The sequence below is a fragment of the Drosophila mauritiana genome, chromosome 2L (genome assembly GCF_004382145.1).
Source record: "Drosophila mauritiana strain mau12 chromosome 2L, ASM438214v1, whole genome shotgun sequence".
NCBI lineage: Eukaryota > Metazoa > Arthropoda > Insecta > Diptera > Drosophilidae > Drosophila > Drosophila mauritiana.
In genome coordinates, this window is record NC_046667.1 from 10766988 (window position 1) to 10782535 (window position 15548).

General features: G+C 45.0%; 4 protein-coding genes across 8 annotated transcripts in view; 3 read left to right on the forward strand and 1 right to left on the reverse strand.

Annotated features, from left to right (window-relative positions):
• Window positions 1–10: 10 nt before the first annotated feature.
• LOC117150773 (deoxyuridine 5'-triphosphate nucleotidohydrolase) lies at window positions 11–869 on the forward strand. Its single transcript, XM_033317814.1, has 2 exons — window positions 11–109; window positions 200–869. The coding sequence occupies exon 2, from the start codon at window positions 211–213 to the stop codon at window positions 733–735; it is 525 nt and encodes a 174-aa protein (XP_033173705.1). The 5' UTR covers window positions 11–109; window positions 200–210; the 3' UTR covers window positions 736–869.
• Window positions 870–1858: 989 nt separating this feature from the next.
• The window catches only part of LOC117150917 (pneumococcal serine-rich repeat protein), a 54566-nt gene continuing 40876 nt past the window's right edge, over window positions 1859–15548 (reverse strand). For 3 of the 4 annotated variants that reach the window (XM_033318071.1, XM_033318069.1, XM_033318070.1), the window contains exon 7: window positions 2865–3290. In XM_033318071.1, coding sequence (XP_033173962.1) covers window positions 2865–3290 — 426 coding nt within the window. Of the gene's footprint in view, window positions 3291–15548 lie in introns of all 4 variants that reach the window. The other variant, XM_033318072.1, reaches the window with a different exon arrangement.
• On the forward strand, window positions 4125–5218 carry LOC117150918 (accessory gland protein Acp32CD). 2 transcript variants are annotated; one of them, XM_033318074.1, is made up of 2 exons: window positions 4125–5066; window positions 5137–5218. In XM_033318074.1, the coding sequence occupies exon 1, from the start codon at window positions 4291–4293 to the stop codon at window positions 5044–5046; it is 756 nt and encodes a 251-aa protein (XP_033173965.1). In that variant the 5' UTR covers window positions 4125–4290; the 3' UTR covers window positions 5047–5066; window positions 5137–5218. The 2 variants fall into 2 exon arrangements, with proteins under 2 accessions (XP_033173965.1, XP_033173964.1); XM_033318073.1 differs by having other exon boundaries at window positions 4127–5066; window positions 5133–5218.
• On the forward strand, window positions 5193–7302 carry LOC117150970. Its single transcript, XM_033318151.1, has 3 exons — window positions 5193–5206; window positions 5676–6920; window positions 6987–7302. The coding sequence occupies exons 1-3, from the start codon at window positions 5193–5195 to the stop codon at window positions 7300–7302; spliced, it is 1575 nt and encodes a 524-aa protein (XP_033174042.1).

The following is a 15548-nucleotide window of genomic DNA, read 5'->3' on the forward strand; positions in this document are numbered from 1 at the left end:
TTTGGTAGATTTTCGGCGACTTGTACTTTCGGTATTTTGCAACACTGGAAGTCCGCCAATTTTCCGACGCTCTATTTAACCGCGTCATTTTCAGACCACAATTCTGCAAGTAAGCTGAATAAAGTGTGTGGACTTGAAGCATTTCAGTAATAACTCAATTTGCACCAAATGCCATCAACCGATTTCGCCGACATTCCAGCTGCCAAGAAGATGAAGATCGACACGTGCGTCTTGCGATTCGCCAAACTCACCGAGAATGCTTTGGAGCCGGTGAGGGGATCCGCCAAAGCGGCGGGAGTTGACCTGCGGAGCGCCTACGACCTGGTGGTGCCGGCACGCGGAAAGGCCATTGTCAAGACCGATCTGCAAGTGCAGGTTCCGGAGGGCTCCTACGGACGCGTAGCCCCACGATCTGGGCTAGCGGTGAAGAACTTCATTGATGTGGGCGCCGGTGTAGTCGACGAGGATTATCGCGGCAATCTTGGCGTCGTCCTGTTCAATCACTCAGATGTTGATTTTGAGGTGAAGCATGGCGACCGCATCGCCCAGTTTATTTGCGAGCGCATCTTCTATCCGCAACTGGTGATGGTGGACAAACTGGAGGACACCGAGCGCGGCGAGGCAGGATTCGGTTCCACCGGAGTCAAGGATCTGCCGGCAGCCAAGGCGCAGAACGGCAACGGAGAAAAGGCTGCCGAACCGGAGGGAGCTGCTCCGGCTCCTGTTGCCACGTAAACGAGCAACTATTGGCGCATTCCTAAGCCCTTCACGGTCACTATCAAAGAGTTTCATTCTGTATCCTTAAGTGAAATATGTTAATGTATGGGTAATTTGTATCTAATAAAACCGCAAATATACGAAGAAATGTTTCCAATTGTGTCCTCATAATGACTGGTGGATCACTAGATTTCCTGGATATGCATTGCATACTTTTGACGTGTTATTTCTAAAAGGCTTTTATTTTTCCTTATTTAAAAAATTTGAGTAAGGTTATTGTACTGCTAACTTCAGGCAGCTTAAACAATTCAAACAATTATTGGTAAATAACTTATATCTTTTGAATACCAATTATAATTAATAATTGTATTTACATCGCATACTAAAATGTCTTTACTAAAGACCTTTTACTAAAATGTATCAGGAAGAATTTATAAGCCATTCCTATATTTAGGACATAAATGGGATGTGTCTTCATTTTACTGACCATCCATCCAGATTAATGGATCTAGTTTAAGGTTAATATACATACATATGTACAGCTGTAACTTGAATTGCATATTTAAGTAGGCATGAAGTGCCGCGAAAGGTTAACGCTTGGTGCTAACTATATTCTAGTAACTAGAAGTACTTACTTCCAACTTCCAACATATACAAACCGCTCAGATCTTCATAAAAAAGGAGTTTGCTGAACAGCAGTCGACCAATTATGTTTTTGCAAGAGGAAGCCGACTTGGCTTTATGGGCTTTCTAGTGGCTAGGGATACTTGAACCAACCGGACAGGCGCAGTGAGTTATGACCGAGTAATGAGAGCCAAGAAGCGCCAACCGCCTCGGCCAACCGGCGATGGCCCACAATATCAGTTCGCGTGTCTCAAGTGCATTGCTGCACAATTTACGCGGCCGATTTTAATAAATTCAATGACTCCAATTTGTAATTAGACGCTGGAAGGTGCGCTGCGTGCTTTTAATTGTTTTGCAGCCATCCTTGGTTGCCTTTTGGCGCAACGGTTCCGCTTGACCCGCGACGCATCGAGCGCTCCGGAGGTCAGCCGCGTGCCCATAACGCCCCAGTTGGAGGCACTCGCCGCCCACCGATCGGCACTGTGCAACATCCAACCATCATGCAGCGAGAGTCGCGTTTGATTTTGTATGATAACTGGTATAATTTATTTGCTTCAGCTTGTGAAAAATAGCTATAGTTCATTAAATGTATAAAGTAAATCAAGTTCATTCTCATCGTGCCTATTTTGTAGAAATATGCTTCTGTTTCTTTAAGTTCATCATTGCATACGGCCTAGGTGTTAGAACATGTTTTTGTGTGTCTCTTGCTAAATGGCTTACAACTAATTAAATAAACAATATGTACAATGGGAGCTATAAACTACGTTTTCTATTTGCTTGTTTCGTGTGGTTGTTTTTAATCTTTTTTTTAATTCTTGTATAGTGTTGTGTTTGTGTGTTGGTTTTCAAGTCTTGGAGCTCTTAAAAGGATGCATAGTTCTAAATGTTGAATTTTGAATTCCTCTGTGCATGGCCGCAGATAAAGTAAACATAAATTAATAAAATTTGAACAAAGCAATGGGGGCGGGTCCAACAATTCTGCCGTATCGTAGGATATTATATTAAAATAAATAGCCTTTTACTTCGATTTGCAAAACAATAAAATTGAATTTTTAAGTTTGCTTCACATTTTGCGGAATTCTATTAAATATACATTTACTGACTAGCAGTTAAAAACGAAAAAAGTCATAGAAATAAATAAAATCAATGCAAAATTGCGCTTTGCACTTAAGTACGTAAACGAAAACTCTCTCATTAAATTGACTAATAAATTGATTAATGTTATACAATTATGATTTGTGTGTTCGTGTGTGTGTGTGTGTGTGTGTGTGCAAATGGAAGACTTTGCGATTATTGTTGTTTCTCACTTAAAGTTTACAACTTTAGCTAGCCATTAAATTACATATTTATCGTTTAATTTATACAATAGGTATTCTCTCCCAATCCGAGGCGCCTGTCAGCCTGTCTATTTGTTATTCTCTTATTCCTTTCTTAATTGTTGAAAGCTCATTTGGTTCAGCATTTTAGCAGGTGAAATGCAATTTAGTTAGCATAAATACGTATGTGGACCGGACTGCTGCTAACTAGCTGGCGTCCTGCAGTCCGCTGCACGGCAACACTGGCAGCAACATGTTGCTGCTGGGCGAGCTGGCTGCTGCCGCCGGCGGAGCTGCAACATCGCTGCCCTGATTGCTGCTGCTGCCGCTGCTGCTACCGTTGCTGCCGCCATTGAAGATCTCCGACTTGATGCTGCAACTAGTTGTGGCCGATTCCGTTCCTGCTCCTGCGCCTGCTGTTGCTCCCGTTGCTGCTGCCCCACCCGTTTGCAGTGCCAGCATTTGTTGCGCCTGCGCAACGCATGCAACACACGGACACGGCCCGCCCAATTTCTTCGCCAATATGGAGCGCAGCTTGAGAGCCGGCCCCAGCTTCATGCCCAGCGAGTTAACCAGGTGATCCTCGGTTAAGAGCGGCAGGCCAGTGCCATCGATGGACTGATCACGAAACGACTGCAACGAGAAGAGAGCCAAAGAGAAGAATTAGTGGGGTGTCTACGGAAGAGTCGGCAGATTTATGGTGGCCATGGTCACTTGCACAGTGGTTCGTGGCTGGCAAAATAGACTGTATAATTTAATTCCCCTTTCAAGTTAACTTATAAAATCTTTAATTTGTTTAAAATACTATAATAAATTAACAAGCACTTCATATGAATATCCGATAACGGCTATCATAAGATTAATCATATACTTATACTTATTTATGCATATTTATGAAAAAACTTCGTTCTTTTGATCCACTGTGCTAACCACGATAAGTCGTGGGCACAGGGCATCCCGTATTGCATTCTGTATTCTCTATGTGTGTGTGTGTGTCTGTGTACTTGTGATTAATGCGCGGCTTTTAAAATTGTTAATGAAAAACGATTTTAGCCAAAGCTGCCTGACTTGGCTGCCGCACTCGCTGCAGTAGCATTTTCATATTTGCAACGCACGATCGATCGAAAGTGGGCAGAGAGTGGGCACCCCATTTACCCCTCGTTCTCCTCCATCTCCTCATCCTTCGCCGAGCTGATCCCCACTGCCACGCCCCCTGCTGCTGCTGCTGCTGCTGCTGTTGCTGCTGCAAACTCCCCTTTGGGCAAAACGAAGCTCGCGCCACATGAGATTTCTATTATAGATTGGCCCTGATTGAATTCCACGTAGCTCTCTTCAACAGGGGGCCAACCTGTTTCCGCGGCAGCTGCTGCTGTTGCTGCTGTCGCTGCTGCTGCTGCTGCTTCAGCCGCTGCACTGCAGCAACATGGACTAACAACTGCCACTGTTTTTTCAGCTCCCCAGCATATGTCCCGCTTGCTGCGGCACTGCTTTGGACACGCCTTTATCGGACTGCCCCTTTTTAATGGGCGAGAGCAGCCACGGCCACAGTCAAATCGATTCGATTCCGGGCAACGGCGGTCATCTCTATATATAAGGGAGGGTCGGACAGCCCGGGCAGCTCAGCGTTGCAGCGATGTGGCGGATGCGGATGCGGCTACTCACTGGCTACCTGGTCCTGCTGGCCCTCGGCCAACTGCCGGAGCATGGCGCTCTGGGCCAGAAGTATTACATGAACTTTGCCTTCAACAACAATAATCCGGATGGCGAAGGAGGCACCGGCGTCGATGGTGGCGGTGGTGGTGCTGGCGGTGGTGCCGCTGGTCCCGGCGGTGGACCCGGGGATCATTCACAAGATGGTGACGGTAGTGCTGCGACGGATAGCCCCAACGCTACATCTGCTGATAATAGTTTGGCTACTGATGGCGATGCCATTGGTAAGAAGGAGAGCGGCAATGGTAGCGATGGCAAAAGCGACTCCAAAGACTCGAGCGGAGGCAATGATGCCACGCCAGCGAATGGTCATGACGATGACAACGATGACAGCGACAGCAAGGATGCCAAGGATCGAAAATTGAAGGAGGAGGAGGCCGGACAGGAGGGGAAGCGCAACGATCACAGCCATCACAGTAGCTACGAGATCAGCATCGACGACAGCTTTGGCGGGCGGTACGTGCGGTCCATTTACGAGAGCAGCGAGAGCCACGGACATTCCGGCAGCAATGCCGGCTCCAATCAGCGGGACAACGGAGCCCGTGAGAGCAGTCAGGAGAACCAGGATGCCAAGGAAGTGGCCAGCGAAGCGCCTGCCCCACGGGCAGCTCTCGCCGCTGGCAACGTGCCGGATGGACCCGAAACTGGAGCCAAGGACGATGACTACGAGGAGATGTAACACCACCGGAAGATCCTACCGTAAGTCCCTTGGTCGTGGGAAAAAACGATCTACCCTAATTTTGTCCTTGTCCTTACTTTTGGCAGACAGGTTCGCTCGAGGGACTTTGGAAGAACGCAGACACTTCAATTGATTTTATCATTAAAATGCCAATAAAATTGTAATATCAAGACTGCTTTTTTTAATGAGTAGCAAGTGGAGGGATATAGTTAAGGCACTGTGAATCAAATAAATAGAACCTTATTGAATTAAATACAAAAGTACTTTCATATCGATTGCATTAATAGCAAGCTTGTAAGTCGAATAGGTTATTATATTATATTACTAACATTATATTAAAGACATTTCTGGTCACCCGAATTCAAAACCTAAGCACCTGTTTATTACACAGGTTCACAGGATCCGTTTATATTATGATTAAATATCTCAGTTTATTTAAAAGAACTGAGTTTCTTTGAGGGTAGAATTAAATGCTTCCACTTGAATTACATACTATTACTTTTTTTAACTGTGACATCAATAAAAGGTGCCACCGTCAAAGTATCCAGAACAAAACTAATGGCAATCAGGCAAATCAGTCAACACATTTAAAATTATAAATTTTAACAAGGTTAGTCACGAGTCAACAGAGCGAGGGCATATAGGGAACCCAACTACCATATAGAAACCTTCACTTCGGTTCCGGTGGTGCCGAAGAACGCAACTATGCTGACCTCCTGCCTGTGGACAACTCTGCCGTGGATGGTCCTGGGCCAGACGTACTACATGAGCTTTATTTTCAACAACTATGGGACATCTAGAATAAGTGCGCCACAACTTGGATTCAATGGTACAGCAAGAGAGCCCGTTGAGGGGGGCAATCTGAAGATCAGCTCGGAAGAACATTCAGGCGAGGGAGATACTCTGGAGGTCAGCTCACTGGAGCATTCGCGGGAGTCCAAACATAACTCAAAAAAGGACAAGGCAATGGAAACACTTGAGTTGAGTTCAGAGGATCACTCGCGGAAGAAGATCGAAGCCAAGAAACCAAGTGTAGAGGACAAGGACTCCAGGGATTCGGGTGAGACGATGACCACCCGGTCTACTACCACACAGATAAAGTCCACAACAAGGAGAAAAACAAAGGCCACAACATATGAAACTCCCGAAATGGCCAATGAAATCACCACAGAATCCACCATGACCACTGCGATTGACAAAGAAAGGCCAACTGTAGAAATTTACACGGAAAGCCCCAAGGAAAAGTTTACAGATCCACCGGTAATCGGAAAAGAACCACCAGATTCCAACACACCAGGTTTTTCCGTAAGATCTTGGGACTCGGTAACACCACACCCATCAGCATTCTTCGATTACCCAGAGGCCACATGTAGCGAGGATATGGATCTACACGAAGTATTTGGCATTAGGCTGGAACGAGATAGGGGTTTGCCCACCAAGATCTTGTGCACATTCGAAAACAGATGGGGAGGTCCTTGGCTGCTGATGACGCGGATAGAGCTCCCAGTTCGTGTTCACATGCGTCACTGGTTCTTGGGCTATCTAACAGCGGACTACAAGGACATGAACATTAATTTCTTGGCCCTGGCCCATATCATGAACTCCATGCGCACTGCCATGTTGATCCTTGGCCAGGATAAGGACAACAAATTGGTCTATAATCTGTACGATGATGTGGTCATATCGGCCTTCAATGATCTCTTCATGATGCGAAAAGCCGAATTGGTGGAGGCCAACACGACGGAATTGCTCTTTGTATCCGTCGGCAAGGTATTGAGTTCGTATGCGGGCCGCAATCGATCGTGTCCTTTGCAGGTCCTTGGCAGCTGGTGGGGTCACCATTCGGTGCAGGATATGTACCAGGGATTCTTTTGGTGAGGATTCGGAGATCTTGATTTACTTACAACAAATAATTAATTCAAATAAATCATATTTTTTAGTATTTTCCCCAAGGATCGCATCATAACCAAGCCAGGCTATGTGGCCATTTTTATAAAACCCAGCCTTTTCCCGGCGAATAACACAGCTCTTTACGATCATCCCATATCGACACGACGTCCCTGGTCAAACAGCAACTATAATACTAAAATTTTAAATGAAACAGAGAAAAATTCGAAGGCATATAAAAAAGAACAGCAATTGGAGTGGGAACGAAACAAGATGGCTGTGCAAAAGGAGCTGGATCGTCGAGCCAGGATCTTTGAAGCTATTGACAGGCTGAGGATGGTGGAGGCCCAGCGGCACAGGGGGAGGTAGCGTAAGTAGGGGGTTTTGGATATAGGGTCATAAACTAGGTAGGGGTCATCTCCATTACTCAAGAGATAATATAAATTAATGTTTAAGTTCTACTCATGAGATTAAGCTTATAAATACAAGTCCAAGTTGTGTTTCTTTGCGTTTTATTTTAGGTTTTAGCTTTGTAAATACATTTAGTATCTATTACTATATTTCTTCAGGTGACAGTGCGTACGTATACTAACTTTAATAAGCTTGTCTAACTTTCCTTTCAAATGAAGTATTCATTTCTATTCGTATCCATATTCCCACAAAGCGTTGGTCAAAAGGTAAAGTAGAAATCTAAACGAGCTAAAAAACGAGCCAAAGACCAAGAGCCAACCGGAAATTGGTGGCTTTTACTCCTATGGGCAGCTCTTAGACTCTGTCATAATTTTGCTCGGACAACATAAAAAAAAAAAAATGAGGGGAATCGGGAGGAGCAGAGGCTTTGATTTGGGTGGCTCTGTGGTCATGGTTATGGTTAGCCAAGTGCATTCTAAATTCTGTGCCAATAATTGACAGAGCCAACAATAGCAGCAACAACAAGTTGGCATTAACTAGAGCCCAGGAAATGGCCAGAAAGCCAGCAGAAAAAAGAGCACAACTTGGCCATAACAATACGGGCCAAAAACAGATTTGAATTGTGGGTCTCTCAGGCTCTCGGCTCTCGGCTCTTGACTTTGAACTCCTTGGCAGAAACAGAAAATACAGCAAAAACTAAGGGGCCGAGGCCATCTGTAGATCCATACACGCAATGTAATTGGACTCCAGGTCTCTGGTCTCCATTCGGTTGAAGGCAATTTAAGACAACACAGGCCAGGAGGAAAATGGGCGGAAAATATGGAAATATGCAAATCATTTGGCTGCATCAAACAAAAGACTTTGTTAGCGTTAGAAGACCCAGTTTAGTTCCATATTTTGCTGGCCAAAAAACAAGGCAAGCGGTAATATAAATGAATGCAAAAACAGAACTCTGAACTTTAATGGCTTTCGCAGCTCGTATCTATTTGACAGACACAAAAGATTCAAACTAATTGATTGAATATTTACATACATATGTCCAAGAATTTGCAAATATTTGCCATGAAATCGAAGAGTTCACTTGAGATACGCATCTTACGACTCCACCCAAAACCCAAATCAAAATCAAATTCTTGGTCTTTTCAATCTAATTAAACTTTATAGTTCAAGTTCGGCTTTTTGTCTGACTGTGGTTTCTTTCTGTCTCGGAAAGGGAAGCGTTGGTGACCCAAGTTGACCATGGACAGATGGTTAGATATCAATGAATGTCCAAGATCAATTTGCATACGTAGTCGAATGATTCGTCAAAAGTTCGCTTCGTTTTGATTTCAAAGTCAAGCCAAAGAACTCGTAAATATTTTCTCGTTTTATACGACTTTTGCTTTGGCTCGGTCCCTTCTTTATTTAATAGAGCTATAAAGTTCAGGCCCAATAAAGTTATTTTGTTGCGCAATATTTACATAGAATTCAAGTGGGTTTCAATCATAAAGTAGGCACATAAAATTGGTTCTTGTTTTGCTTAAAATATACCGATAGGAAAGAGATATCAGATATACGTTATGCTAGCGAAGGACTATTGGATGCGTGTGATGATCGAGATTGGGCTTATAAAGAATGATGTTATATGAAGGAGGTTAAGATCTAATAATATTGACAGAAATCAATTAATATTAATAGTACTAATTGAGTAGTGATACGATTTCCTAGTCTTAACGATATTCCAGTCACGCACCCATCTCCAATATGCATATAAATGGATCCAAATTGAATGAACGCGCATCTGGGGATAATCTCAAGCTCTGGAATTTTGTTGCTTGCAAAATAAATTAATAGCAGGGTCAGCGTATGGCGCGTCAAATGTGAAACGTGCCAGGTCTTCATCCGCGTCCTCCATCACCATCGCCATCCCCACTCGCCATCAGCTCGAGCCCGAAAAGTGAAGCCCCGAAAAACCCGAATCTCGAATCTCGAATCCCGAATCCGACGACTTTTTGCCCAAAAGACACATCATACTAATAAGCAGCTACAAAAGTGCTTCTGGCTGCTTCTGGTCACCCAGCGGACGATCTTCTGCCCTCCCCTTTTCCCAATTTTTTCGCTGCCCGCCAAATACATTTTAATTTGAAGAGCCGACAGTGCAGTGCGCAAAAATGAATTCTACCCCGGGTTGAAAGGGGTCTTCTGCTCTGCCCAATTGTATTTTCTGGGCTCAATTTAGTTGTACGGATTTTGACCTGCTTAACCCTAAAGCCAGCTATCCAACCAACCAACCAACCAGCCAGCCAGCCAGTCAGCCATCCAAACAACCAAGCCGGGCAAATGGTGGGGCAGCTGGAGAAGGAAGGATGGATGATGATGATGAGGGGAGGGAGGATGACAAGAAGCGAAGACAACAATTTGAATTCTAAATTGAACAGCTTTTTGTGCTACCTATGCCCGGGAGCTCGCCCAGCCGCCAGTTGAGTGGAGCGCTGATCGCAGAACGTGGGCCGACCTGCTGCCAACTTGCAGAGGTTGAAGCTGTTGTTTCTTTGGCTTTACCAGAAATCCAAAGTCGAGGCTGCGTCTGAGGGGGAGTGGGGCTAAAACTGAGGCTGAGCCTGAGCCTCGCCGTCAATTGCGCCCAACTACCTACTCATTGTAATTCTTCATGTCTGGCCACGTCCCGGGCCGGGCCAAAAGCAAAAGCGTACCGAAAGAGCTGGCCAAGAATCGGAGTCGGTCCAGAAACGGCGACCTGATTGCCGGCAGTGCCAGCAAGTACCCAGTTCCAGTTGCCCATCAGCAACCTTTGGCTCAGTTTGGTCGCTCGTATCGGTGGCTTGCCGGCCGCCTCAAGCAAAAGAGAAAAGTGACATTGCAAAGGAGTATGCTCGACTAGCAGATACCGCCCTATATTTGATTTAACATTTTGCAAGCTAAAACTGCATATTTTCATATAACACATTAACCATCTCTTCTGGCTACTATTTTCTATTAAAAAATCACATTAAAATATCACTAAGCCTTAATTAATGTTGATAGCAGAAAGATAAAACATCATAAATTAATGTAAGATTGCCTTAGGTGATTCTGCAATTTATACACCTATAAATATGTTCATAAACTTGAATACCAACTTATTGTTCGCCTTACAGGGTATCGAATAGTTGACCTGTGGGCTCGTGGCAACGTGGCTACACTCAATTGTGTCTTTGGCTTTGATTTTGGTACCGAGTATTTAATGATATTTTACTCTTTTTTTTATTCAGCCCAGCAAACCAACAATTACGCTTAATGCCAAACATCCTCTGCCAACCAACTGTTTGGCTGCCCCAGCTCCAACTACCAACTACCAACAACCAACAACCAAGTTCCAACATCAAACTTCCAAGTTCCGAGCTCCCGAGTGCGGTGGCTGCGGTTTGATCTTGTTACGCATTCGAGGCACTCGCTCTCGACTACTAGGTGGCCCCGGTCTTTAGTTTGTGTTCTGGAATCTGTGTGCTCTGTATTCTGGGATCTGGGATCGGGATCTGCAATCTGAGGTAGCATTTGATTGGCATGTAGAGCAGAACAGCCTCGACTAGCTAACTTTTCTGTTGGCCAACTATCTAGCTGGCCATCGAAGATTGGTGAAGGGCAGATGCTAAAAACCCGCGCTGCACTTTCCACCGAAAGTGTTGGAAATTGCCAGTCTGGGCCATTTATCCTCTGATTGATTTGCCAGCTAACTATTCATCTTCGATCGAAAAGAACTGTATTCTATATCAATCAGCCAACTGTTTCAGCAACAACAGGCGACTCCAAAGTGCCCGCTTATTATTTAAATAATTTAATAAATTATTGAACACTTGCCCACAGGGCGAGCAATGAAGTCAGGCTTTGGATCGCGACTTAGACCGATGTAATAAATAAGTTTTATTTTTATTTCACAGCTACTGCCGCTGGCGGACCAAAGTAGCGAACGGGACAGTGGGTGAGTTGTGCAAATTGCTGATAAATCCATGGATAAGAGCTGTTTTTGGTCTGAATAGGCTAAACTTTTAAGCTAAATGCAAACGAAAAGAACAAGGTCAAATTAGTATATTGTAAAATCATATGTTTATGTGTTTTTCACACTGCTGATTAATATCCCAAACGTGAAACCTTGTACCACTGTGCACAATGAGGCCAGCACAGATATTACATCTTAAGGTCAAAATATTAGCAAATTTCATGTGACCCGCACACCGAACAAAGCCTTTGGCTAAACCAAAAACAAAAAAAACATAAAGAAGGCCAGCCAATCCAATCCAATCCATCGGGGGAAGGATTGCAGGTCCAGAGGAGATGGGGCTGTTAATTTCGCTGCAGAGAGCGGTAGGCACATAATCAGTTTATTTTGTTGCATTGGTTTTCTTTGGGCTCAGCAGTAGGAGCAGGAGCAGGAGCCAAGGCAGAAAGAAGAAGAAAAAGTGCCCCGGGTTACACGCCAAAGATACAATTTTAGATTATATGGCCAACTGCGCGCATGCGCATAATAATAATGCATGCAACAAGACGAAGACGACGGCGACGACGATGGCGATGGCGACGAGTAGCCAATTGCTGGCAAGGCTCAGGCAACTCCAATCCACTCCAGTACACTACACTCCAGCAAGCCGCTCATGACCGAAAACCAGGTCGTCTTTACGTTGGCTTCCTGTAGGGGCACAAAAAAGGCGTGCAAGTGGGTATAATCATCATCAGCTTTGATAACACACCACGAGCGACGTTGGCTGCAACGACCTGCCTGAGTCCGAGGTTTTGAAGACCCGGGACCCAAGACCCCAGACCCCAGACCCCAGACCCTAGACCCCAGACCTTAAACACCAGACCCACAGACCCGGCATGATCTGCTGCTTGGCATTTGACTTTCGGGCCGACTTCTCTGCTCTTTCATTTCTTGGTTGTTTTATTTCGGTTTGGTGTGGTGTTGTGTGGTTTGGTTTGGTTCGGTTCGGTTTGGGTGCTTCCAGTCATGCGCTGGCTTCAGCTAAGAGTCCGAGTCTTGACTTTGGTCCCGAGGTCCCTGGGGTCTCAATGGGGGCTGCTGCCTGAGTTTGCCGCTGCCTGCTGACTGTCAGTTAAATGGCAGCTCTGTTGCCGTGGCCACCTTATAACCTCCGCCTTCTGCACATTTCATCTAACCTCTGCTCCAGTCCGGCGTGCACAGTGGTTAAAGGGTCAGCCAAAAGGGCCACGATGGGTTAATTATTATTCTGCCTATCTACTTTAAAAACCCAAATGGCTCAAGATTGAGAAGTATTCAAAAATAGGCCCAGTGTTCAGGGTAACTTTTTAGCAAAGTAAATACAAAATTTCCAATAAATTGTAACCTACTGTGCCACAAAAAGCTCCGCTCGATTGCGATCATTTGCTTTCGTGCTGTGATTTCTGCCCCCAAACCCTAGAATGAATTCAACTTTTCCTTCGCCATAGGTAATGGTTTGGATCCTGGTTCAGTTTGGTTTTCTTCTAAGTGCCACAGCAGGTCGAATTTGCTGGTTTTAAGTTCCAGGCCCAGCAGCAGCAGCAGCAGCAACATCATCAAACAGACGACATCATTATCGTGCAACATTATCAAAAACGAGGGGAAAGAAAACGCCAAGCGCGAGGCAAGAAATTGCTTGTCTTTGGCCAATTTTTGGTTCGTACATTTCGTAGGCGGCCGAAAAGTGGAAGCCGGCAAGAAAAACCGCCAAGGAAGGAAAAGGGGAACAAAGAAAAAGGAAGCTCTGCGAGCGGACCAATATATTGAAATATGGCGGTAAGCGGGCAATTTAAATGTGGGCCCCGCAACGCTTCCACCCGCCGCTGCACGGAATGTGGTTTTAAGTAATTCATGGATTAATGGTAGCATATTGGTCTTGTGGCCCGCGATTGAGCTGGAGAAGTGGCAGGAGTTGGAGGAGTTGCATGAGGCGGATGAGGAGGAGGTGGCTCCGTTGCCGCTGTCTCTTGAGTGAATGGTCGTGTCTGTGGCCGAGACCAAAACTGCTGTCTGTTTTTCTGTCTGCGGGGCCTTGGCCGTGGTAAGAGTAGGAGTTGCATGTTTAGCACGTGCCTTCGGTTCCTCTTGTTGCACACTGAAGTTGCTGTTGCTGCTGCTGCTGCTGCTGCTGCTGCTGCTCGTGTGCGGTAGTTGCTGCCGTTATTGTGCTGCTGCAGCAGTGGTTGTTGCTGATAATGCGTTGACCGCCAACGCCGCAAACTAGATTGTTACGTTTATAATCATTAGGCAAGTCGGTGATTTGTTTTCCTTTGCCTACATTTTTTTCCTAGCACTGATTCTTTGGGCTATGAAAGTTTTTGGTTTTTGCCACTAAAGCACCGTTAATATGAGGTTGCTTTTCTAGGCAAATCGAACTGGAGGCTATTTTTGAGTAGCTAAAAACTTTGGAATTTCACAGAATTTTCATAGAAAATCGCACATCTATGGTATAAGTGTTTGTTTTTTTAGGGAAAAGATCTTTGAAAGCGATATATTTAACTAATTACATATGTGAATTTATGACACGGATTCAATTTTCAACTCAGCTAATTAAATTAGATCCGTATTCCGTACTTCCCTACTTATCAAAAATAAAACTCATTCAAATCCTCTTTAGTTAAGTAACAATTTGAAGATTTCATTCACATCTCTGTCATTCGGCTTAACCGAAAATTAATTTACATTTTGGTTTTTGTATTTGGCACATAACGCCTCGTCATACTTCCTGTACAAAAGAAGAAAACCCCAACTCATTGGCCACATAACACATTTCGCCGCACTCTACACACGCACACAGCAAACTCGAGAAACCAACAAATTGCATTTTAATGCAACTTTCCAAATCAATTTTCAGAAAACCAACCAAACACAGAGACCAAGCTGCATTTCCCTTTGGAAAAAAAAAGTAGGAGATGTGAAGGCGAAAGGGGAAAACTAGAGATATGGCCAGAGGGATATATCGGGAACTTGGGTCGCAGTTGGCCAAAAGAGTGCCTGGCCAAAAGGCCAATATAAAAATAAATAAAACTTAAGTCAGCCATGTGACAGTTATGGATGAGAAGGCTGCACAATCCACTCCACACCACACCAAGCCACTCTACTCAACTCTACTCCATTCCAAGCCCGGGGAACCCAACTCGAAAGTCAAGATCCGGACTTGGGGACCCCGGCCTGAGCCAAAGTAACGAGTTGGTTGGGCGATAAAAAATCTAACTTTAATACGAATTAAGATAAACAAATAATGAGAAAGGGAACGGATGGTTGGTGGTGGTGCAGAGGGGGCACCATCTAATCGAATGTTTGTGGATGGCAATGGAGACCTCCAGGCCCAAGCTCAAGTGACAAGTGCGAGTCTAGCCTGGGGGCTTTTGACATTTGCTGAATCTGAATCTGAATCCGAGACTGCGACGAAGACGATGATGATGATGATGACTACGTGGATTTGCAGTCACTGTTTGTGTTTACGCGAACGATGAAACCTTATGCCTAATAATAGGGTCGACTTTGAAATGCATACGAAAGGGGGAGATACTGGCACTGGTATAGTTTGCCTCGCTTTTTTCTGTTTTTGTTTTTTTTTATTATTTGTCGGGGGCGTTAGCCACGGTGCAAAATGTAGAGCTACGGAGTTGATCTCCATGTTGCCGATGCTTGACATTTATGTGAACCCAGTGCAACAATAACACGTTGGTGTACCACCAGACAGAACGACACGAAGCCAAACCAAACCAATCCAAAGCTAACCAAACCAAACCAAGAGATCCCAGCGCGATCGTCGTGGGCTAGAAGGCAAAGTCAACTCGTTCGAGTCATGAATCTTATGACGCCTACGTGTACTTTTGGCATTTGGCATGTCAAATACAATAAGTACTAGGGGAGCCCCAGTGCCAGAGATCAGAGTACTGCGAGTACATCTCGGTACCCAAGATGGAGACGGAGACCCAAATGCGGAGCCTGGCGATGATACTTTGGGTTCAAGTCTGCGTTGGCCGCTGCGTTGACTTTTTTTCATTCTGACAGCTTCGATTTGGGGCCCAAACACGTTTTGCAAGCCAAGGGGAACATTCCGGGTCTGTCATTAACCGACAGAAACTAATTCGCTCCAAATAAGTTCAAGGCGGAATGCTGATAGATTGACAAGGCGAATGGGTTTGGAGATGTTTGCCCGGGTTCTTGCCACAATTGGCGAATTCGTCATCTTGAGTTTCTT

What these genes read in the sequence shown, in the direction of transcription:
- LOC117150773 (XM_033317814.1), top strand. Translation starts at nt 211, where the DNA reads ATGAAGATCGACACGTGCGTCTTGCGATTCGCCAAACTCACCGAGAAT.
- LOC117150918 (XM_033318074.1), top strand. Translation starts at nt 4,291, where the DNA reads ATGTGGCGGATGCGGATGCGGCTACTCACTGGCTACCTGGTCCTGCTG.
- LOC117150970 (XM_033318151.1), top strand. An exon ending in ATGTACCAGGGATTCTTTTG is followed by an intron (nt 6,921 to 6,986) that starts GTGAGGATTCGG and finishes CATATTTTTTAG; the next exon opens with TATTTTCCCCAAGGATCGCA.